At 41.9% G+C, this 26,843-nt stretch overlaps 1 protein-coding gene across 1 annotated transcript in view; it reads left to right on the top strand.

Moving 5' to 3' along the window:
* Positions 1–26,843, top strand: part of LOC126148753 (oxidized low-density lipoprotein receptor 1-like) — a 102,757-nt gene that overhangs the window by 61,679 nt on the left and 14,235 nt on the right. The window contains exon 3 of the mRNA XM_049915774.1: positions 2,060–2,332. Within this exon, the coding sequence (XP_049771731.1) occupies positions 2,060–2,332 (273 nt within the window). The remainder of the gene's footprint in view (positions 1–2,059; positions 2,333–26,843) is intronic.

Raw genomic sequence — 26,843 nt, 5'->3', positions numbered from 1 at the left:
CAGAAGTTTGCAGTTGTACATATTGGATTTGATATTGTATTGCTTAAGCTGTATGTTTTCATTGTGTTAAATAGTTGTCTATTGTCACTGGAATCTTGTAATGTCTTTATTCTTAGATTACCTAGTAGTATAAGTGCACAGCTTTTGCTTAGAATGATATGTAAGAGTTTTCTGATATTTTCACTGAGAGTCTCTGGAACATGACAACAGTTACATGACTGTTCTTGTAGTTAATGGAGATGTTCAAAGTGTTATCCTTGTATCTAAACAATGGCCTATACACATTTCCACAATGAGTTTCAAATACTTTCAAACCCTCCTGGACCATTTCAAAATCCTTGACAAGCATTGGCAAGTCCACTTCAGTTCTTCAACCGTGTGAATGTGAGTGGCATACACTACACTTCTAAGGTGGCTCTGAACACAGATATCCATGAGGCTCAGATTAGGTGATCTTGGACGCCGTGATACAGGTCCTCTTTACCCTATCCATCTTTGGCCATATTGATGTGTTAGGATTTGTCTAACCATAGTAGCAAAATGTGCCAAGGCTCCATCATGCATGCAGCACATCCTCTGCTGTTGCTCAAAGAGAACATCCTCAAGTGACCCAGCGAGATGATGCTGCAGGAACTGCAGGTAATTCTGTACATTGAGTTTGTCTGGTAACATATATGGCCCAGTAAGAAGTCATCTAGTACTCGTAACCACTCATGCAATTAGAAATGACACTGAATTGGAAACATGCATAGCGTATGGATTGAAGCCTAGATGACTCCAAACATGAGAATTGTGATAGTTAAATGCACCGTCATGAGTGAACTCTGCTTCATCTGTAAATAAGAGTCATTATTGACTGTAGGGTTGCCTACAGTTTGTTGTTGCATCCAATGACAGAATATAAGTCTACAACCAAAGTCTGTATCATTAAAACACTGAACTCATTGGAGGTGGTACGGGTACATTGCATTGTGATGCATTATTCTCCAAACACTACTGTGGCACATTCCAGGAATTTTTGTGACAAGTCTCCTTGTTGAGATTCCTGGAGAGTGTTTGACTGTTTCCACCACCACATCTTCAAGCACAGATATAATGTGTGGAGCCTACCTGCTCCAGCATCATATACAAAGAGGAAGATGGTGTAGTGATGCCTGTAGGAAGGTGTAGAGATGTGGCAGTGGCAGAATGGTGGGCTGCTAGGTGCAGCATCAGAATAGCTGTGCTGAGGAGGGAGGGGCGAGGGGAAGAGAAGTAATGAAATGGAAAGGACTACAAATGTTTGCTTTGGAGAGGGGGAGGAAGATGAGCAGGAGGCATGTGAGAGAATGAATTGGAAGCAGGAAAGGTGACAGAGACAAATGGAAAAAAGGTACTCTGAAAAATCCCACTGCTCCTCCTTTTGTATTGTACACTATATTTTATCTAATACTTGAAACAAAGCATTTATATAATTTTGCACAGACCACTATCTACTGCATGTGTACTGGTAAAGTCAAAATCTGTTTAAGGCAAACACTGAATCATGAGAAATTTACACCTGAGTTTAAATATTCTGATTAATCACAGGAGTGGCTAATGAAGTATTCTTTTGCTTTGTTTTTGAATACTTGGGAATTTTCAAATTCTTGCCTGATGTTTACTGGCAATCTATTAGATTTTTGTCCCAGAACATAAAGCTGCCCTCTGAAACCTACACAGGTCTGTATAGTCTACAAGGAAAATTTTTTAAAATAAAGAACTGTGTATTTTAACTTTCTGTGTGTTGTGTTTCTTAGGTGGAGGTGGAAAATCAGCCTGTCATTTGCCTAGCAAAGTGTGGAAACCATCTAAAAACACATTCAAACTGTTGATTGTATCATACCTGTTGTGGATAATCTGGCAAGCAGACTTTATCATGTATGCCTACTCTCTATGTGTCACTAGCCGGCAGACCACAAATGATTTGGTCTATCACTGGTGTAGATCTAAGAAACACATATTCAGTAAACAGACAAATAAATAAAATAAAGTTTTTCATACAAATGAAAAAGAAATAATGCATTTCACTTATATGCAGATGAAGAAACTGCTTCATTACAAGATTGGGATCCAGAGCTGCAAGGACTCATCACGCCATTATTAAAAAGTTTAGTTGCTGTAACTGGAACCCACCGTGGCCAAAAGGTTATGCGTGTACCACCAACAAGGGATGTGTCAGAAACAGACCTCTATTTGCTTGGGGCTATAGAAAAGCTGGCATACCGCTTGGATTTCATGGATAAGAGGATACGCAGAGTAGAGGAACTTATTTACTATGTTATGGACAGTGCAGGACAATATGAAAATCAAGGTAAGCCCTCCAAACATGGGTCATTATTTTTCATTAGCAGTTCATAAATAAAAATTTAAGTGATAAATTAGTTGTATATAGATATACCTTTCAAAATATTTTGGAATTCAAAAATAGAATCATCAAATACAGTTTTGTACACTGTTATTAAAGTTAACTGAAATTAATCTCAGTACACAATCACATTTGCTTTTTCCTTGGCTATGCATTTCACTTGGACTCTCCTTTCCACTTTCAATATTTTTGTCTTTCTTTCAACATTTCCCTAGGTAATGTAGCCAGCATTTTGTGCTGTTTCTTCCTATCTCATCTTCTCTTCTGCTATTAAAAAAGATCCCTATTCTTAGAGCTTGAAATTCTTTGTGCTTTTTAAAGTATACCCTGCAATTTTGCTAAGGATTGTGTCCTATCTAATGAAGTTCATATTCTCTGTATCTTCTTAGATAAGACCCACTCATTCAAAATAATATATTTACTCTTAGGCTGAAGAGCCAAAGAAACTGGTACACCTGCCTAATATCGTGTAAGGTCCCTGTGAGCATGCAGAAGTGCCGCAACATGATGTGGCATGGACTTGACTAACATCTCAAATAGTGCTAGAGGGAATTGACAACTTGAATCCTGCAGGGCTGTTCATAAATCCATAAGAGTATGATGGGCTGGATATCTCTTCTGAACAGCACATTGCAAGGCATCCCAGATATGCTCTATAATGTTCATGTCTGGAGAGTTTGGTGGCCAGTGGAACTGTTTAACCTCAGAAGAGTTTTCCTGGAGCCACTCTGTATCAATTCTACATATGTGGGGTGTCGCATTTTTCTGCTGGAATTTCCCAACTCCATTGGAATGCATAGTGGACACGAATGGATTGGACACGAATGGATGCAGGTGATCAGACAGGAAGCTTATGTATGTGTCACCTGTCAGGGTCATATCTAGATATAGTAGGGGTCCCATATCACTCGAACTGCACATGCCCCACACCATTACAGAACCTCCACCAGCTTGAACAGTCCCCAGCTGATATGCAGTCCATGGATTCATGAGATTGTCTCCATACCTGTACATGTCCATCCACTTAATTCAATTTGAAATGAGACTCATCCGACCAGGCAACATGTTTCCAGTCATCAACAGTCCAATGCTGGGTTGATGGGCCTAGGTGAGGCATAAAACTTTGTCGTGGTCATCAAGGGTACTGGCAGTTGTTGATGCCCCAGCATTGAAATCCCCAGCAATTTGCGGAATGTTTGCTCTTCTGTCACATTGAGTGATTGTCTTCAGTCATCATTGGTCCTGCTCTTGCAGGATCTTTTTCCAGCCACAGCAATGTCAGAGATTTGATGTTTTAAAGGATTCCTGATATTCATTTGTGAAATGGTCGTATGGGAAAATATCCACTTCGTTGCTACCTCAGAGATGCTGTGTCCCATCACTCACGTACCAACTATAACACCACACCCAAACTCACTTAAATCTTGATAACCTGCCATTGTAGCAGCAGTAACCCATCTGACAACTGCACCAGACACTTGTCTTATATAGACATTGCCGACCGCAGCCTGTTTACATATGTCTGTGTTTGAATACACATGCCTATTCCAGTTTCTTTGGCACTTGAGTGTATTGTGAATGAAGTTTTTCCACCATTTAATTACAAAAGTCAACTTGACTGAATGTTGAACACTATTGATTAACAGAATTCAACTCTCCAGAATACAGTGCTGAACCTACTTCACAGCATTGTTGGCATCAGCAGTTATACTGCATTCATTACATACTGTGGTACTTTACCCTAACATATAACCGCCAAAATTACATCTTTTTATACAAATTTATTTCAAAAATAAAATTTGGATTAAACGTTATATGAAATTAAAATAAATATAAAATGTAGTAATTAGTCAGTGACTATTAATTAATCACTCTTAATTAATTATTGATTATGCCAGCATTATATCAACTGGCATAATGGTGTGTGTGAGACTGAATAAACACTAACTATACAAAAAATACAATATAGAAATATTAACCATTGGCACAGATACCACTATAACACATACAAGAAAGATCTGTTACCTTAGTGAGGCAAAATACAAATCATCTGTCAAAGTTGAAGTTAACTGCTGTACAAATTGCATTAATACAACTCATCTTTATAAACATAAAAAAGTGAATGCCCAGCAAATAATTACTGTCCTATCATATCTTCACTCAGAGTGCAAGAATGTGCATGTAAAATGATATAAGGCACATTATTAAAGTATGTGTGCAATCTGTATTAGCACTAGTGAAGCATTTGTCTTAAACAACAGTACAGCCCAATAGAGAGCTCTGAAAAAGGGGTTGGGCTGCAATAAGTGGAGAAATTTTGATTTTCAGGTACATAGTATGTATACATATCTCTCAAAAAATCTAAGTTTTAGTCCTTCTTCTACTTTTGTATTACCTGCTGTCTTGGAAAAAAAAGACACTGTGAAGAGCCAATTTTTTCATTTTTCCCTCAGCATCTTGCTTCTAGTGCATTTTAGGCAAATATATGCTGTTATCAGGTTTAAAGAGTGTTAAATTTCCTGTAAGTTTCATATCTAGCATGTTGGAAAATTCATAAGAGCTACTGAGATACATACTGTAAAAACCTGCAAAAATGTCAAGAAACTGCAAAAAATTACAATGTCAATTATTTCACCTTAATGACTTTCTGTAGTGTTATACAGGGTGTTTATAATTAAAGTTAAGCTTTCAAACTGCTGTAGAAATAACACCACTGGTCACAATTATGTTAAATTGCAATGGAATATTACCGTATCAGAAAAGGGAGAAAATGTGTGGCAGAAGAAAAATAAATAGTTACAAAATGTAGTGATAGATGGCACTGTACACATCATAATGTAGGAGTGGTCAAATAAAAATGACAAATGAATCATACAATAATGCCCAAGGTGTATGTTTGATGTTAAACAAACTGTACTACTCAGTGTGCATGGGTGTACAGCTGTGTTAGTTATGCAAGCCCGTCCACCACGGCAAGGTCATATCACATCAGATGGGAAAAATGAGGTTTTAATTGTCCTGAGGCCAAAAACTGCATAAAAAGCATCAATCACATCGGTTTTTAATTGTCCTGAGGCCAAAAACAGCATCAATCACATCAGTTTTTAATTGTCCTGAGTCCAAAATCTATACAAAAAGCATCAATCACATTGGTTTTTAATTGTTCTCAGACCAGAAACTGCATAAAAAGCATCAATCAAAATCAAATCAGATTATTAATTTCCATGTGACTGCCACAAAACAAGTTCAGTATGCTGTCCACCGTTTTCTGCAAAAGGTGAAATCGAGAAACAGCATGTTCCACAACTGACCGAAGTACACTCCTGGAAATTGAAATAAGAACACCGTGAATTCATTGTCACAGGAAGGGGAAACTTTATTGACACATTCCTGGGGTCAGATACATCACATGATCACACTGACAGAACCACAGGCACATAGACACAGGCAACAGAGCATGCACAATGTCGGCACTAGTACAGTGTATATCCACCTTTCGCAGCAATGCAGGCTGCTATTCTCCCATGGAGACGATCATAGAGATGCTGGATGTAGTCCTGTGGAACGGCTTGCCATGCCATTTCCACCTGGCACCTCAGTTGGACCAGCGTTCGTGCTGGACGTGCAGACCGCGTGAGACGACGCTTCATCCAGTCCCAAACATGCTCAATGGGGGACAGATCCGGAGATATTGCTGGCCAGGGTAGTTGACTTACACCTTCTAGAGCACGTTGGGTGGCACGGGATACATGCAGACGTGCATTGTCCTGTTGGAACAGCAAGTTCCCTTGCCGGTCTAGGAATGCTAGAACGATGGGTTCGATGACGGTTTGGATGTACCGTGCACTATTCAGTGTCCCCTCGACGATCACCAGTGGTGTACGGCCAGTGTAGGAGATCGCTCCCCACACCATGATGCCGGGTGTTGGCCCTGTGTGCCTCGGTCGTATGCAGTCCTGATTGTGGCGCTCACCTGCACAGCGCCAAACATGCATACGACCATCATTGGCACCAAGGCAGAAGCGACTCTCATCGCTGAAGGCGACACGTCTCCATTCGTCCCTCCATTCACGCCTGTCGCGACACCACTGGAGGCGGGCTGCACGATGTTGGGGCATGAGCGGAAGATGGCCTAACGGTGTGCGGGACCGTAGCCCAGCTTCATGGAGACAGTTGCGAATGGTCCTCGCCGAAACCCCAGGAGCAACAGTGTCCCTAATTTGCTGGGAAGTGGCGGTGCGGTCCCCTACGGCACTGCGTAGGATCCTACGGTCTTGGCGTGCATCCGTGCGTCGCTGCGGTCCGGTCCCAGGTCGACGGGCACGTGCACCTTCCGCCGACCACTGGCGACAACATCGATGTACTGTGGAGACCTCACGCCCCACGTGTTGAGCAATTCGGCGGTACGTCCACCCGGCCTCCCGCATGCCCACTATATGCCCTCGCTCAAAGTCCGTCAACTGCACATACGGTTCACGTCCACACTGTCGCGGCATGCTACCAGTGTTAAAGAATGTGATGGAGCTCCGTATGCCACGGCAAACTGGCTGACACTGACGGCGGCGGTGCACAAATGCTGCGCAGCTAGCGCCATTTGACGGCCAACACCGCGGTTCCTGGTGTGTCCGCTGTGCCGTGCGTGTGATCATTGCTTGTACAGCCCTCTCGCAGTGTCCGGAGCAAGTATGGTGGGTCTGACACACCGGTGTCAATGTGTTCTTTTTTCCATTTCCAGGAGTGTATTTCCAGGGTCACATTCAGAATGTGTTGTGCAGTGCATGGCTTCAGTGCAGCTAAGTTTGCAGTCAGAACACTGAACACAACAACTTTCATATAGCTCCACAGCCAGAAGTCATGTGAATTAAGATAAGGTGACTGGAATGGCCAGGCTGTAGGGAAATGGTGGCTGATAATTCTAGTCTTTCCAAAATGGCGCTTCAGCAGCTGTTTAACTGGATTTACAATGTGTAGAGGTGTGCCATCTTGCATAAAAACTATCCCATCCACACATTGACGCTGTTGGAGAGCTGGAACGACGTGGTTGCACAAAAGACACTCATAGCACTTACTAGTGACAGTACAGGTAACAGGATTGGAAGCACCTGTCTCTTCAAAAAAATATGGCCCTATGATAAATGATGCCGTAAACCTCCACTACACAGTGATCTTTTCAGGATGAAATGGTACTGTTTGGTTTGCGTGTGGATTTTCCTTTGCCCATGTTCAAAAATTCTGTGTATTGACATATCCTGCCAGATGGAAGTGGGCTTTGTCTGTCCACAAAATCTTCCATGGCCAATCTTTGACCATTTCCATACGAGCAAGAAATTCTAAAGCAAAGGTCTCTCTTGCTAGCAAGTTAACAGGAACCTTTGCTTTAGAATTTCTTGCTCATATGGAAATGGATAATGATTGTCCATGGAAGATTTTGTGGACAGATGAAGCAACTCATACACATGGGTAATTTTGAATGGATAGCAAAGAAGGATGTTTTGTAGGATATTATGCACCATGCTCATGGGTATTTCCAATGTTCAGGCAATTCTCCTTGCACTACACATTTGCACACCACTACTCATCTCCTCCTGCATTGCTGTGGCTACTGCTTCCACTGATGTCGAATCAATTCGTTTCCTCACTCTACCAGGTTGCTCACCAAAAGAAGCTGTCTTCTCGAATTTCCAAATCATTTTCTCCAGACCCACGGCAGTCATTGAACTAACACCTTTTTTCAAACTCTCAGTGTCTGGAACTTCTGCAGAGCAACTTGTTCACAGTCATCATTCTTGTAATACAGCTTTACAAGCAGAGTGCGATCCTGCATTGAGGCAGTCATGGTGAATGTCGCAGTTGAGAAAGGAGGAAAAGCCATGTACTCGGCATGTTACCAACTTCAATGGGTTGTGCACATGACAGGTGTTTTCATTTATGTATCTACATCTACATCCATACTCCGCAAGCCACCTGACGGTGTGTGGCGGAGGGTACCTTCAGTACCTCTATCGGTTCTCCCTTCTATTCCAGTCTCGTATTGTTCGTGGAAAGAAGGATTGTCGGTATGCCTCTGTGTGGGCTCTAATCTCTCTGATTTTATCCTCATGGTCTCTTCGCGAGATATACGTAGGAGGGAGGAATATACTGCTTGACTCTTCGGTGAAGGTATGTTCTCGAAACTTTGACAAAAGCCCGTACCGAGCTACTGAGCGTCTCTCCTGCAGAGTCTTCCACTGGAGTTTATCTATCATCTCCGTAACGCTTTCGTGATTACTAAATGATCCTGTAACGAAGCGCGCTGCTCTCCGTTGGATCTTCTCTATGTCTTGTATCAACCCTATCTGGTACGGATCCCACACTGCTGAGCAGTATTCAAGCAGTGGGCAAACAAGCGTACTGTAACCTACTTCTTTTGTTTTCGGATTGCATTTCCTTAGGATTCTTCCAATGAATCTCAGTCTGGCATCTGCTTTACCGACAATCAACATTATATGATCATTCCATTTTAAATCACTCCTAATGCGTACTCCCAGATAATTTATGGTATTAACTGCTTCCAGTTGCTGACCTGCTATTTTGTAGCTAAATGATAAAGGATCTATCTTTCTGTGTATTCGCAGCACATTACACTTGTCTACATTGAGATTCAGTTGCCATTCCCTGCACCATGCGTCAATTCGCTGCAGATCCTCCTGCATTTCAGTACAATTTTCCATTGTTACAACCTCTCGATACACCACAGCATCATCTGCAAAAAGCCTCAGTGAACTTCCGATGTCATCCACCAGGTCATTTATGTATATTGTGAATAGCAACGGTCCTATGACACTCCCCTGCGGCACACCTGAAATTACTCTTACTTCGGAAGACTTCTCTCCATTGAGAATAACATGCTGTGTCCTGTTATCTAGGAACTCCTCAATCCAATCACACAATTGGTCTGATAGTCCATATGCTCTTACTTTGTTCAATAAACGACTGTGGGGAACTGTATCGAACGCCTTGCGGAAGTCAAGAAACACGGCATCTACCTGTGAACCCGTGTCTATGGCCCTCTGAGTCTCGTGGACGAATAGCGCGAGCTGGGTTTCACATGACCGTCTTTTTCGAAACCCATGCTGATTCCTACAGAGTAGATTTCTAGTCTCCAGAAAAGTCATTATACTCGAACACAACACGTGTTCCAAAATTCTACAACTGATCGACGTTAGAGATATAGGTCTATAGTTCTGCACATCTGTTCGACGTCCCTTCTTGAAAACGGGGATGACCTGTGCCCTTTTCCAATCCTTTGGAACGCTACGCTCTTCTAGAGACCTACGGTACACCGCTGCAATAAGGGGGGGCAAGTTCCTTCGCGTACTCTGTGTAAAACTGAACTGGTATCCCATCAGGTCCAGAGGCCTTTCCTCTTTTGAGCGATTTTAATTGTTTCTCTATCCCTCTGTCGTCTATTTCGATATCTACCATTTTGTCATCTGTGCGACAATCTAGAGAAGGAACTACAGTGCAATCTTCCTCTGTGAAACAACTTTGGAAAAAGACATTTAGTATTTCGGCCTTTAGTCTGTCATCCTCTGTTTCAGTACCATTTTGGTCACAGAGTGTCTGGACATTTTGTTTTGATCCACCTACCGCTTTGACATAAGACCAAAATTTCTTAGGATTTTCTGCCAAGTCAGTACATAGAACTTTACTTTCGAATTCATTGAACGCCTCTCGCATAGCTCTCTTCACACTACATTTCGCTTCAAGTAATTTTTGTTTGTCTGCAAGGCTTTGGCTATGTTTATGTTTGCTGTGAAGTTCCCTTTGCTTCCGCAGCAGTTTTCTAACTCGGTTGTTGAACCACGGTGGCTCTTTTCCATCTCTTACGATCTTGCTTGGCACATACTCATCTAACGCATATTGTACGATGGTTTTGAACTTTGTCCACTGATCCTCAACACTATCAGTACTTGAGACAAAACTTTTGTGTTGAGCCAACAGGTACTCTGAAATCTGCTTTTTGTCACTTTTTCTAAACAGAAAAATCTTCCTACCCTTTTTAATATTCCTATTTACGGCTGAAATCATCGATGCCGTAACTGCTTTATGATCACTGATTCCCTGTTCTGCGTTAACTTTTTCAAATAGTTCGGGTCTGTTTGTCACCAGAAGGTCTAATATGTTATCGCCACGAGTCGGTTCTCTGTTTAACTGCTCAAGGTAGTTTTCAGATAAAGCACTTAAAAAAATTTCACTGGATTCTTTGTCCCTGCCACCCGTTATGAATGTCTGAGTCTCCCAGTCTATATCCGGCAAATTAAAATCTCCACCCAGAACTATAACATGGTGGGGAAATCTACTCGAAATATTTTCCAAATTATCCTTCAGGTGCTCAGCCACAACAGCTGCTGAGCCAGGGGGCCTATAGAGACATCCAATTACCATGTCTGAGCCTGCTTTAACCGCGACCTTCACCCAAATCATTTCACATTTCGGATCTCCGTCAATTTCCTTCGATACTATTGCACTTCTTACCGCTATAAACACGCCTCCCCCTTCACTGTTCAGCCTGTCTCTGCGGTATACATTCCAATCTGAGTTTAGGATTTCGTTACTGTTTATGACACATACAGCGCCATCTCTTGATCAATTTTCAGAATATTTTTCTTCTTCTGCCATACGTTTTCCCCCTTCTCCGATAATATTCCGTTGCAATTTGACGTCATTCTGACCAGTGGTGTTATTTCTACAGCCTTTTGAAAGTTTAATTTTAATTATAATCACCATGAATATGAAACTTGCAGGAAATTGGACACTCTTTAAAACTCATAATGGCAAATTATTGCGCAGAATGCTCTGGAAGTGAGTTATTGAGGAGAAATGAAAAAAGTGGCATTTCTTAGTGGTGTTTTCAAGATAGCAGGTAACACTCAAGGGGAGAAGGTCAAAAACTTGGATTTTTCATAAGAGGGATAATATATACAACATACCTGCAAATCAAAATTACTCTACATTTCGCAATTCAAGATGTTATCTCTACTGGCTTGGTAGCAAAAAAGAGCAGCCAGCTGTAGTATATTATTATGTAAATAGTGAATTATTGCATCTGTGTTGCACTAACACATTAAAAGTGCAGAGTTGATAAAACATATAATCATGAAAATGAATGTGAGGTAAAAAATAGAAGCATTCACACAACTGAGACTAGGTACATGCATACCAACTTAGGTATATTGATGCATACAGTTAAACAATGACTGAAAGTGTGTAATGTTGAGGTATATTAATACTGAGATGTGTATACTGAATAAGTGTCATCAGCATAAAATAGCAACAACTTCAGATTGCAGGGTAAATATACATTTTTAATTATATAAGTAAAAGCAGTGGACATTAATATATTTGTTGGAAATGCAGCTATGTTGTACAGGTAATTATAAACATTTATCATATGTAATTTTGGTATTGTATGACCACTAAAAAGAAATTTCATTGGCAAGCATATTTGTGTCTACTTGTACAAGAATATTCATATTCACATCTTCACAAACAAGTGCCAAAAAATTAATTTTTAAGACATCATAAAACACTGGTAAGTAATGCATTACACTATACAGTTGTAAACACATCATTAGTTAAGATGTTTGGTGCAGAGTGAAAATTTCTTTCTGAAAACATCATTAGTTACTCTGCTTTTAAGATCCTGTCTACATGTTAAACCATACTCTATGCACAATCTCACATTTTCTTGAAGCTCTAGGCTGTGACATCAGTACTGCTGAGGATTAAAGAAAACACAAAAGTGTCATAAACATGTCACTAGATGCTATGCTTTTTATGCACTGCTTATATGTTTGGCCATAATTCATATGTAATTACACAATTTCTTGAAGCAATGGGGTATGGCATTGATGCTACTGTGTATTAAAGAACATGTTGTGGAATGCATAGCAACTTGAGAGGTCTGGGGTTGCAGTAATGTCATACTCCTATGCATGCTTCTGGTTTGTCAGCATGTGTAGCAAGTTGCTCAACTGATCACCTCATTTTCCTGTGGCTCTGTGTGATGAAACGTCACATGCCACTCAGTGACACAACAACAAGCAACCACAAACAACAAAAATTACAGCAGCATGTTGAACAATACAACAGTGTGACTGTGAAATATACAGTTGTGCAACCCATGTTATCTCACATACCTGGCTGCCTATATAGAAATTGACAGAAAAACACCTCCACATGATTTGCTAGTGTTTTCTGATGCAACATCTCATGAAGTACACTGTCTGAATGTGATGATGTCATCCACTAAAACACAGAAAGTTCACTTCATCTAACTACTACAGTCACTTAAACAAACACAGCAGTTACCTATTACTCTCCAGGTTCACAATAGCTACCAACTATTGTCTGTTTATCCAAACTCATAGTAATTCACATATTAATGGAAAACAAACTGCTGCTCACTAATTATTATACTCTTGTCACATTTCTTGATGATGGTATGATTTTATGTTTTCAACATATTGGAGAAAACAACATTTTCCAGACTTTGCTCTCACAACTTCAACATAAAGACTCAGTCACTTACTTTATACATAATTGTCTTCATAATTCTGTCATGTGCAAGTTTTCTTTCTTCTGCCCTTTGCTGCACTGTCTGTAGTACTATTCTAAGTCATTCTCCTTGCATTAGCTCTTTCCTCTCTGGTAAATTAATGTATTAATTGAACATACTGTCTCATTTCTTACCAAAGAGAGCTGTGCATGGTGTTAACCTGGTTGAGTCATGCACATCATTGTTAACTGTTTCAAAGTCACCTAATTTTTCGATCTGCTTTTTACGAGTTTTTCCACAGTGAGCACAGGACAGATGCCCAACTCATCCATTAACCATTCTTTTGTGTTTAATAATGGCTTATAAGCAAAAATCAAAATGTGCTAAATCCCCTGCTCCTGCATAAAATCTTTCCAAAGATTTGAATGAAATTGAGGCCCATTGTCTGATTAAATTCACTCTGGTTTGACGTCATTTACAAAGTATTCATCTTTCAATTTTTTAATTATAATTTTGCTGTCAGCTTTCCTTAATGGACAGAGCCGCACAATTTCAAGAAGACATTCATAACTACCATAATTTGCACGAAGTTTCCTGTAAATTGTGGTAGTGGGTTATTAAGATCAAATGCTGTCACTGAATGATGAGGGCGTAAGCCATAAATGCATGAAATTTTGGAAGGTTTCCTCTATCAGGCTTCACAAAATTCCTTCCCATTGTTACTTAGAAGTTTTTAATGCATTTTGATAATGAAAAAGTAAACCATTTGTGGAAAAAAAGTATGCAAAGTCACTAGTAATTTCAGCTAACACTCATGTGATATATGTAAACAGAGCCAACCTTTCGAAATTTAATGATTTTTTAAACTCTTAATTACGCAAAAATTCCAGGTATTTTGTAAGAATATTGACTGAAACAGTTTTTTTGATATTACAATCATTCACAGCAACAACAATACAAACCATATTTCTAACAAAGGAAAACAGTCTATTATGAAGCCACTTTCCACCTGGATTCGTCCTGGTGTTTTTTCAGTAACACAATCACTAAATCTGAAGCCAAAACTGCTCAATATGTCTAAAATAACAAATTCTAGGTGTAAGTAAATCACATCAAACCAAACTAATGGGTCATACTGAAGCCTAAAACCTCTCAGTACAGTTGTTAAAAAATCGGTGGGAGACCGATCGGTAACAGGTCTCAGAAGCTTACAGAATAGCAACTTCAGATAAAGAACTGAAAATGACATCACAACTGAAGCTAACCTACTGCACTGATGAATGATACAGAATAGTGTCCCAGGCTGTGTTCAGTTGAAATCCCGCAATCCTGTTGATTAGATTATCAGCTGTGACTGCTTATCCCATGCGTGGTATAGAAAACTTAATACCGAACTCTGCCTACCTACCATGGGCTAATGGCTATGGCACACTGCACAGCAATCTGAGAAAGATGATGCCAGGATAAAAACTTCTGTCAGCAGTCAGAGAAAGTCTGTTCCTGCATCTAAGTCTGTGACCTTGAATGACATCATCTGATTTGTGCATAGCTATATAAACTGCCACATAGTCCAGTGTGAGTGAGTTACTGAGGTGCTTACAGACATACAGTTGGCATCCTACCAATTACAAACAGTTGTGTGATATGGAGTATTGCTGCATCTATTGCTGTTTATAAGCAATCATGATCAAAACTGAGGCACATTGGCAGTAATTCATGTGGATAAAGATAATATGCAGGGAATTACAGCTTTGGAAAACTTCCTTGTTTGTGGTCTCATTGCCTGCAAGCTTCAATGTTGTCTGAGACAATGTGGTCATATTTTGCCATCACTTTTCTATCTGTTACTGTTAATCAACCAAACTTATAAACTGAGTCCTGATGATATGTATACAGGTTAAAGGACATGTAGGTATTGCTAAATTTACTGACATGGATGAAGTTACTTGTATATTTCATAATTAAAAAAAGCCTATTCTTAGCTTTCTTTGCACCATGGGTAGTGATAAATCCCAAGTCAGCACACTTACTGATTGCATGATGTACCCTCCACTAACCATCATTAACCATAACATATGTAACAGTTTTGTTTTCTACAGCAGTTCAAAGTGTTGTAGCCATGAGCCATAGGTGGGCTTTACTGAGAACACAAAGTATAACAGATACCAGATCCTTGTTTTAAAATGCAGCTAACACCTGATTAACAGTTTCAGTGACAACAGTAGTAGTATTTTTACCATGTTATAACCCAAACTGTCTTTTGGAGGTAAGACTAATTTCTACAGGGAATGTAAGAGTTAAAGGCCAAAATAAACCAAGATTCATTGGACACTTAATTAGACATGTGAGTCTCTTACAAAATATCTTCAAAGGCACCATAATAGGGAAGAAAATGAGGGGATGACTGAGAACATCCTACTTGTCTGATATGATGTTGTTGTTGTGGTCTTCAGTCCAGAGGCTGGTTTGATGCAGCTCTCCATGCTACTCTATCATGTGCAAGCTTCTTCATCTCCCAGTACCTACTGCAACCTACATCCTTCTAAATCTGTTTAGTGTATTCATCTCTTGGTCTCCCTCTATGACTTTACCCTCCACGCTGTCCTCCAATACTAAATTGATGATCCCTTGATGCCTCAGAATATGTCCTACCAATCGATCCCTTCTTCTAGTCAAGATGTGCCACAAATTTCTCTTCTCCCCAGTTCTGCTCAATACCTCCTCATTAGTTATGTGATCTACCCATCTAATCTTCAGCATTCTTCTGTAGCACCACATTTTGAAAGCTTCTGTCCTCTTCTTGTCTAAACTATTTATCGTCCACATTTCAATTCCATACATGGCTACACTCCATACAAATGCTTTCAGAAACAACTTCCTGACCCTTAAATCTATACTCGATGTTAACAAATTTCTCTTCTTCAGAAACACTTTCCTAGCCATTGCCAGTCTATATTTTATATCCTCTCTACTTCAACCATCATCAGTTATTTTGCTCCCCAAATAGCAAAGCTCATTTACTACTTTAAGCGTCTCATTTCCTAATCTAATTCCCACAGCATCACCTGATTTAATTCAACTGCATTCCATTATCCTTGTTTTGCTTTTGTTGATGTTCATCTTGTATCCTCCTTTCAAGACACTGTCCATTCCGTTCAACTGCTCTTCCAGGTCCTTCGCAGTCTCTGACAGAATTACAATGTCATTGGTGAACCTCAAAGTTTTTATTTCTTCTCCATGGATTTTAATTCCTACTCAGAATTTTTCTTTTGTTTCCTTTACTGCTTGCTCAATATACAGATTGAATAACATAGCAGATAGGCTACAACCCTCTCTCACTCCCTTCCCAACCATTGCTTCCCTTTTGTGTCCCTCAACTCTTATAACTGCCATCTGGTTTCTGTACAAATTGTGAATAGCCTTTTGCTCCCTGTATTTTACCCCTGCCACCTTCATAATATGAAAGAGAGTATTCCAATCAACATTGTCAAAAGCTTTCTCTAAGTCTACAAATGCTAGAAACATAGGCTTGCCTTTCCTTAATCTATTCTCTAAGATAAGTCATAGGGCCAGTATTGCCTCACATGTTCCAACATTTCTACAGAATCCAAACTGATCTTCCCTGAGGTTTGCTTCTACCAGTTTTTTCATTCATCTGTAAAAAATTTGCATTAGTATTTTGCAGCCGTGGCTTATTAAACTGATAGTTAGATAATGTTCACATCTGTCAACACCTGCTTTCTTTGGGATTGGAATTATTATATTCTTCTTGAAGTCTGAGGGTATTTCACCTGTCTCATACATCTTACTCACCAGATGATAGAGTTTTGTCAGGGCTGGCTCTCCCAAGGCCGTCAGTAGTTCTAATGGAATGTTGTCTACTCCCAGGGCCTTGTTTCGACTTAGATCTTTCAGTGCTCTGTCAATCTCTTCACGCAGTATCATATCTCCCATTTCATCTTCATCTACACCCTCTTCCATTTCCATAATATTGTCCTCAAGAACATCGCCTCTGTATAGACTCTCTTATACTCCTTCCACCTTTCTGCTTTCCCTTCTTTGCTTAGAACTGGGTTTCCATCTGAGCTCTTGATATTCATGCAAGTGGTTCTTTTTTCTCCAAAGGTCTCTTTAACTTTCCTGTAGGCAGTATCTATCTTACCCCTAGTCATACATGCTTCTTCATCCTTACATTTGTCCTGTATCCAACCCTGCTTAGCCATTTTGCACTTCCTGTCGATCTCATTTTTGAGACGTTTGTATTCCTTTTTGCCTGCTTCATTTACTGCATTTTTGTATTTTCTCCTTTCATCAATGTAATATAATCATCTGATATATGGTACCATATTTACTTGATAAAATTGGCTGTACTTATGTCTTGCACACTTTCCTTTAAAATATACCACAATTTTTCCAGGATCCTGGAAACTTTTGTACAATATTTACAGTCATAATTCTATTTTGTACACAGGGAGTTAGGAGAATGGGAAAATATATTTTGATCATTGGGGCCTTAATATGCACCCACTTCATTGTGTTTGTTGTTTTTTCTTTGCACCTAACAATATTCCCACAAATACATTAATGAGATGGGATGTTCTTTGTACATGGAGAAGAAAGGGGTCTGCTGAAGAGAGGAAGCTTTGGCTGCAGAGACAAGGTTTACTCTTATGAAAGATGAAGAAGTCTTGAAAGAGCATCTGGTACAATATTTTGGTACCCAGATATATACGGAATCTCAAAATCATGTTCCTGAAGTGCTAATGCCCACCAAACTAACCTGTTATGCATTAATCTTCAATTGACAAGAATGAAAGTACCTTATGATCTGCAATGATGATAAAATTCCTTCCCAGAAAGTAGAAGCAAAAATTTTCAAAACTCCATATTTCTGCATTTCTCTCCCAATTAGTAAGTGCATGCTCACAAAAGTGCTAGTATGGTGTTTAATGACTTCATTACCTTCAGTCAATTGGTACACTCCTGAACCAAGAGAATAATAATGCTATCCACAGCAAGATGAAAATTTTCACTTCAGTCCAGACGATGAACTATTGGCACCTCATACAGTTTTATATTTTATTTACTTTTTTTTATTTTTTAAAACATTTCTTGATGTTCCTTATCCTATTTCCACAATGCATCATTCTTTAAATGTTCTATGATCACAGGCAAAGATAGACAGTATCATGGAATGAATCAGCAATAGAAATTGCAGAATACTAAATAATGATGAAAACAATCAGCCATGTAACTGGCAAAATATGTACTATCAAAGGGTGAACAACACATCATATACCAGCTGTTATGCAAACACTGTTTGACCTTTTACATCAGGATGACTACCACCAAATTATCTGTTAGGATGAATGGCCATAGGCAGTGGGTGTATACTGGCAACATGCAATATCCTGTTGCAGAGCATACCCTGCAACATGACACCATGACCTTAGTGCTTGTTTCACCGCATGTGCCATCTGGACTCTTCCCCAAGATACTAGTTTTCTCAGAACTACACAGGCAGGAACTACTGCTACAATGTGTTCTTGGTTCTCGCCACCCACCTGGCCTTAATTTACATTACTTTCTTCTGTCCCAGCATTTCTTCACAGTAGCTACTGCTCTTCCACCTTTAAACTCTCAGGTTTTTAAATCTCATCCAGTGCAGTCCCCAACAATCAGTCTTTCCTTTTCATCCTGTCTGTTAAGTCTGCCCTGACCAGTGGTTCTGGGTGTCTGTCCCAAAATCTATCCCTTTTCCTAGACCTCTCCAGTCCTTTTCCTTCACCCCTCTTCCTTCCCCTCTAGCCCTTGTGCCTGAAGAAGAAGCCACTGGCTCCGAAAACTTGCCTAATTATAAGATTATTTTATGTGTGTGTTCTGCCACCGTTTTGTGAGTAGATTTTTTATCTGTCCAGTTACATTATAATATGAAGTAAGATTACCTGACAGCATGTCTTCGAATTTGTTTGACATATGGTACCATATATACTTAATAAGGGCACCAAATGTTGGAACAGCATTTTAAAGTTGGTTGCACTCATTGATTGCACACTGTTTCCATTACAAATGCACCACAGTTTTCCCCAGATCCTGCAAACTGTTTTACAACATTTACAATCATGACTCTGTTTTATATACAGGATTTTAGCGGTATAGGTACAGATGTTTTGAACATTGGTACCTTAATATGTAACCGCTTCATTCTGTTACTTGTTTTTTTCTCTGCATCTAATGGTGTCCCCACAGAGACATCACATAATTTACAGTCTGATGTTTCCTGCATGGTTGTAACTACATGACAAAGTTGATTACACCGGTGAGTATACACTATCCATTCTGTGTCCATCTGTCCAAACTTGAATACCTCACCTGCTGCCCAGGGGAAAAACATTAATGGCTTGCTTGTGCTATGCATACTTAGAGATATTAACCAACCTAAAAATATACCACCCATAATAGCTACAATTATTGGTCTGCAAATGATGTAATGTTGTTCAGTACACTATTGTCAGTCATCAGAAGAGATATCTGCACTTTTACCCGAAACATCCTATATATATTTTACACATCTCCTCCCAACCCACTGGATTGATTTCAACCAAAATTGGTTCACATAACTCTTACTGTCTTGAAAGAAGTACTGTCTTGGTAACAGGCACCTACCCCCCATTGGGGTGGGAATGGGAGTGAAAAAGGTACATAATGCCTGAAATCTAGCTGGCCTAAAGGATTGGTGTGTTGTGAAGATAGTATCAGACTGCTTTCCAGGTGGTATATGTGTGGATGAGCAAGGCTGAGCAGAGAGGGACAGGGTAGGGGGTGAGAGCAGGAGGAGATGGATAGTAAGAGAGGGGACAAGCTGGTGGACAGAGACAGGAGGGATGAGGAGATGGACAGAGAGAGGGGCTAGCATGATAGAGATAGAGTAGGAGGAGATGGACAGAGAGAGGGAGGAGCAGATGGACAGATAGAGGTGGGAGGATGGGATGCCCAGATGAGATGGACAGGATGTGAGGGTGATATGGACAGGGAGAGAGAGAAGAAGTAGATGGGTAGTGAAAGGCAGAGGAGACTGTTAGAGAGAGGGGAAAAAGGAGATGGATGGAGAAAGGGGATAAGAGGAGGTAGACAAAGAGAAGAGGAAGGAGAAGATGGACAGAGAGAAGAGGGAGGAGAAAATCTACAGAGGGGAGGGCAGGATGAGATGGACAGAATGAGAGGGGGAAAGAGGAGATGGACACAGATAGGGGAAAGGAGGTGATGGACAGAGAGAGGGATATATACTTATTGAGTTAAGCCCCCTGTAAAAAACTAGTATACATATCAAATGGATGTGTGTGAGTATGTATGTTCCACATCTCACTTGGCACTGGACTGATTTCAGTGAAACTAATATATGTATTACTTATTGTCAGGAAAGAGATACTGTGGTGGTAAGAATCACCTAATTCCCAATGGGGTGGGAGTGGCATGAAAACGGTGTGACATAGGTGACAGACAGAAAGAGGGGGAGGAGGAGATGAACATAGAGAGAGATAAAGAGATGGACATAGAGAGAAAGGGGAGGGGGAGGAGATGAACATAGAGAGGAGGAAGAGGAGGAGAAGGAGGAAGAGGAGGAGGAGATGGACAGAGAGAGGAAGCATGGGGGATGGACAGAGAGAGTTGGTGGAGGTGATGGACACAGAAAGCAGGGAGTGGTTGATAGACAGAGAGAAGAGAGAGGAATCAATAGACATAGAGTGGAGGTAGGAGGCGATGGACAGAGAAGGGAGGAGGAGATGAGTGCAATTTATGTCTTGTATACATGGGGGGGGGGGGGGGGGGGGTGAAGCCGCCTGTAAAAAAGCTAGTTTAAGTATGAAATGGATTTTAATTGGATGCTATTAGGCTCTTCCTCTTACTTATGTGGGTTATCTTCTATTTATTAAAATTTACATAAGACTGTCATTCAGCAAAAATTCAATTGTTTTGCATTTTTGCATGACTACTGATTGATAAAACTACCATATAGTCAATACAGCAAATAATTTAAGAGTGATGATGCCCCTATTTGGTGATTTGTTGATGTATCTTGAGAACATTAATGATGTTTTCTTCCTTCTTTCGGACACGCTAAATATTATTTTGGTTTCTGTTGAACATTTGCTGTCTAACACACTGAATTCTATTAGTTGTATGTTATTTGTTCAATTGGATAAATTGGAATGATGTGTTGTTATAAAATTCTTTGGTCTGGACAGTGCATTGCCAAGTAAATTCATCGTAGCAGAAATTTTTAAATATACAGCTAAATTAATCATGGTTCTACTTCTTCTGAAGATGATCTACATGAATGATGTTCCAAACTGCAGTTACAAATAAAAGATTGGAAAAACTTCATGATATGATACTGGATGATCCTTGATTAAAGATGCATATCAGATGAAATATTTCAACACATTTTAGATGGAAGTCAACTAAGAGAGGCACTCCATGCAAGAAATAAACTGAAAGTTTATCTTAAAAAAAGGCCTAAGACAGACAGTGCTTTGTAAATGAAGAGAGAGGAAAAGTAATAAAATTGACAGAGGACACCTGCACACTGAAAGATGGAAGGTAAAAATGATGTAGATCATCTAAAAATAGCAAACACTTTTAACAGATACTGTGCACACTGAGTACCCAGAACATTATTTTGACTTACTATCAATATGAACCCATACAGGTTATCGCAGAGTTACCTGGTGAGGAATGACTGTTAGTTAAACATACACATGGTGCATGTAGTGTCAGTGAGGATGCTGTCTGTGTGCAGAATGGGGAAGGTGCATGATGTGTCTGAGTTTGACCAAGGGCAGATTGTGATGGCCCGGAGGTTTGGCATGAGCATTTTGGAAACAGAGTGACTTGTCAGGTGCTTGAGGAGTGCTGTTGTGAGTTTCTTCAACCTGTGGTGAAACTGAGGTGAAACCATATCCAAACAGCTTGGGTTTGGGTGGCCACCCCTCATTACAGATATCATAAGCCATAGCCTGGGCAGACTGGTAAAACAGGACAGGCAATGGACTGGGGTGGAACTAACATCAGACTTTAATGCTGGGTAGAGTACAAGTGTGCCTGAACAAAGAGTGCAACAAACACTCCTAACAATGGGCCGCTGCAGCCGACAGCCCATGCGTGTGCCAATGTCAATACTACGACTTCGGCAACTATGACTGAAATGGGCATGTGACCAATGGCAATGGATATTGGCTTAGTGTCAAAGTGTTGCATGGTCTGATGAATCTCAATACCTTCATCATCATGCTGATGGGAGTGTGAATACATTCTCTTCCAGGGAAACAGCTCCTTGACACCTGTACTGTAGGGCAGAGCTAGGCTGATGGCAGCTCCATTATGCTCTGGGAAACATTCAAGTGGGCATCAATGGGTACAGAGAAGCTTGTGCAAAGCACGATGATGGCCAAGGAGTATTGTACGCTGTTTGCAGATCATATACACCCCCTTAATGATGATCATGTTTTCTGATGGCAGTGGCATTTTTCAACAAGATAATAAACACACCATGTTACAAGGCCAGGAGTGTGATGGCATGATTCAAGGAACACAGTAGCAAGTTTCAGTTGATGAGTTGGCCCCTTAACTCACCAGATCTGAACCCGATTGAATACATCTGGGATATGATTGAATATGATGTCAGAGCTCATTGCCCCCGCCATTGAATTTATAGGAATTAGGTGAGTTATGTGTGTAGATGTGGTGCCAACTCCCTCCAGCAACCTACCAAAGCCTCATTGCTTCTATGCCATGATGTGTCATTGCTGTTTTCCATGCCATAGGTGGACTTAATGGCTTTTAGGTAGGTGGTGATAATGTTTTGGCTGATCAGCATAACTGTAGCACATGAACTGATAAAACAAAATAAAACAAGCGAAGAAAGTACAATTCCAAAAATCCCACATATGAACCATACTGTTGCATTCATCCCAGCAACTGATAGATGTAGAAATTTCATACCTAGTAAAGAAACTAAAAGTTAAGCATTCATCTGGCCCAACGCCTAACGCCGGATTTTGTGATCGACATGCATCATGTTGTGGGTGATGTACACCCACCAGGACTGCAACATGATGCCTCTTACTTGACGATTATGCCGATTTTACTGGACGTTTTCGAGCCTGCAACAATAAGTGAGGTTAGGAGTGTGCATGACTCCGGCTATCAAACGCCTTTGTTCCCACCACATGCGCCCTCCCTCATCGACTGTGCAGTTACCTCTTATGGATCTCCGTACGGCGTGGGACCAATGCCGATTTCTGCAAATGCTTCGTTGGACAACCTACCACTGCCTGGATAATGATTTGCCACACCACAATCCGTGCGGTACCACGCGGATACCTGCCACGTAGCCGGAACTGCTTCGTTCACAGGTCAACCTACTCAGCATCCAACCACGCCCGCGCTTACTTCGGTTCAGCATCAGCACATGCCTTCCTACTTCGATACCTTGGCCTGCAACAGGAACAATAACTTGTTATTGTGCCTGACCTCCACCTCCATCCCACTGCTACGCCTCAGTTTTTTGTGCCATGACATTCACCTTATCCACACACCGTTTTGAATGAAGTGACTATGAACAGTGAACATTCACACATTCCGTCCCACGTTCGACATCATTTCCTACACTGTTCTTCTGGACAGCCCACACCTCCGCAGCTTCCCTGCAACACTGGTGGCCCCAGCTCTGATCATACATCGAACTTTCCGTGGACTAACACGCGTTCTCAAACTTTGAACATTTTCTCACCTGTCGCCCCCGCGCCAGCTCCAGTCGAGCTTCCGCTATGGTTCTCGGCACATCTCGGTGCCTCATCCATGTCGGTCTTCTGCAATGCATCAATCCAAACACACCCACAATGTGTTGGATTCCGCAACTGCAATCGACACATTACGGTGTCTCACCCGCGTCGGCCTTCTGCGTCGCGACGGATCGCACTCAACCACAACGTGTCACCTTCACGCTGCCACCCAAACAGCCATTGTTGCAACATCCCCTGGAGGCACACTCTCCTGGAATACTACAGCAACAACAGCTTGTTTCAGGCAGTGCCCCAACGGACTCAACTCAACCTGTTCTTCCGAACAGCTGCCGCCGTTTAATCCTGACAGAGCTACAACCTGGTTCAAAATTGCGGACAAAGTGTTCGACCATTACAAACTCGATGAGTCAACCAGGTTTCTGTGCCTCATCAACCACCTGCACGACCAGGAGGACTTGATTGTTGACCTGGTTGATGCACCGGACTCATCTACCCAGTACACTCTAGCCAAAAAGACAGTTCTACGTAGGCTTGCACACTCAACTGAGGCAGCAATAAGGCAAGTACTCCACGTTGAGCAACTAGGAAATGACAAACCTTCCCAGCTCTGCAGACGGCTACATGCCCTGGTCAGCGCTGGTCTATTCTCTGACACAGCTCTCCTCGCCATCTGGTCAGATAAACTATCTCCTCACATCCGCTTTGCTGTGGCTCAGAGTTCTCCCGAACCTGTTGTGCAAGGAATGACAATTGCTGACAAGCTACATGATGCATCACTGCTCTATTTTGCCAGCCACTGCCTGGCTGACAAATCTCAGGTTCAGGCTCATTGTCCTGTGGCCGGACGCGACCGGGATCACACTGTGCCGATGGTTTCACTCGCTCCAGGAAGCAGTAAACAAACTACTGGGATGTCACCGGCTCCGCCCATGGCCACACCCCCTCCTGCAACCGAGCCTGCTGCAGCCACCGAACCTCGACCACTGCCACTGGCAATGAATGTTCCACAGGAAATGCAACCGCACTACCCGTACTGTTACTTCCACACACGGTTTGGTGAGGCGGCACAGAATTGCAGACCACCCTGCTACTTCCCAAACGCCAATTGCAGGTAGGTCCAGGTGCCGTCTCCTGTGCACAACATGACAGGCACCCCCCAGTGCTCCATTCTGTCCAGGAACGACCGGATAATTGTGGACAACTTTACATTAAAGACATTTTGTCGGGATATCTTTTCCTAGTGGACACAGGCGCTGATGTTTTGCTGCTGCTTATGTCCTTAGTGTCATCGAACATCCTCCCTCATCATACTTCAGTGCAGGCCGTGAATTCAACTAAACTACAATGCTCGGGTTCAACTTCCCACGTCATCTCACTCTCTGCAAACTGCAAACTCGAGTGGACTTTTTTAGTGTGCGAAATTGACGAACCAATACTAGGCATTGACTTCTTGTGACACCACAAACTTTCACCGGACCTAGTGCGAAACACCATGTTTCATCACCCATCCAAGACTCACTTCCCCTGTGCTCTGTCGAGCAAACCCCTCGTGACACATCGGTCCAGGCTCATCTCATCCATACATGCTCGTCTCTGTCGACGACGTTACAAGAAACAATACACAAGTGTCTTGTCGAGCTTGAAAATGTCACTCACCTATCCAAGGAAAACTTCGAGCTCTCCCTCCAGCTCCACAAAACTCACCTCCAGCTCTCTGATACAGCAAAGGAATTACAGACACTACAGCAAGGACAAAGCAAGGTCAGTAAGTGCACAGAACTTTCTTGCAGTCCCAGCAATTGAGCCTCCATGTGTTTACCTCCCGCTACCCCTCACAACTGTGATATCAAGACTGTCATAACATGTACTGACAGCTCCGCAGGGCCACACTCCTAACATGGCAGTGTTTGACATTCGGCCAGACATAAGTGCTCATGCGTGACGAGCATCACGTGTTCCCAAACTGATGGCTCCTACCCCGTCCCTTGCAGACAGCACCTCAAACTATGCAACTTTGGCTCCTGCACGCTGCCATGTGACCACCACTGACAACACAAACGGTGCTCTCGCACCAAGCGTTTCGCCTGCGACCGTGCTGCCACAGGCCACACCCTCGAAGAATGGAATCACTAACGGCTCACGAGCTCTACCGAGCTCACTCAACCATGGTGCCACTGCTTCAGGCTGGCGGCCATCTTGTCATGTTGACTCCCGGGACACTTTGCCGCCTCGGCTTCCGTTGGATCCGCTGAGTGGCTCCGAACACCCCGACCACGCCTCACCTGCCCTGCCTGCTACACATTGTAAACAAACTGCCGCCCGCACTGCTGGCAACATTTCCATCATCACCAACGGCACAGTTCACAAGCTTCGCCTCACGCCAGGTCCCCTGATCCCCATTAAACCATGTTAACTTTGTCCTGAGTGCCTCTCTGAACTTAAAAATCAGATTTCTGAACTACTAAGCTCCGGCGTCATTGAACCCTCTGCCAGTAGCTGGTCTACGGCCATACATATGACACCCAAGAAAGACGGGTCCTGGCGCATGTGTGAAGACTACCGTCGACTAAACGCACGAACAATTATGGACACCTACCCCATACCCAACATTGCCGACTACCAGTTCCCTCACAGGTGTGACCACGTTCTCCGTCTTTGATTGCAAATGGGCCTACCACCAGATCCCCATGGCACCTGAAGACACCGAGAAGACAGCAATCACCACCCTGATCAGGTTATTTCAGTTTCGATTCATGCCCTTCGGTCTGAAAAACACAACTCAGACCTGGCAACGCTTCATCAATGAAGTGTTATTCGACCTAAAGTTCTGCTTTGCACATCTTGATGACATTCTTGTGTTCAGCTCCTCCATCGAGGACTACATTTGACATGTGCAAACTGTTATGAACACTCTTGCGGCAGCAGGCATCGAGACCAACCAGGACAAATTGCATCTACATCAACCCGCAGTCACTTTTCTTGGTTTTCAGGTCTCTGCTGACAGCATTTCACCACCCCCTGAGAAAGTACAAATAATACTAAACCTACCCAGACCATCATCATTGAAGGAGCTGCGGCACTTTCTGGGGACGGTTAATTATTATCGCCGACA

The sequence above is a fragment of the Schistocerca cancellata genome, chromosome 2, assembly GCF_023864275.1.
Source record: "Schistocerca cancellata isolate TAMUIC-IGC-003103 chromosome 2, iqSchCanc2.1, whole genome shotgun sequence".
Classification (NCBI taxonomy): Eukaryota; Metazoa; Arthropoda; class Insecta; order Orthoptera; family Acrididae; genus Schistocerca; species Schistocerca cancellata.
The sequence above is the reverse complement of the archived record's forward strand: the minus strand, read 5'-3'. Positions and strand labels throughout refer to the sequence as shown.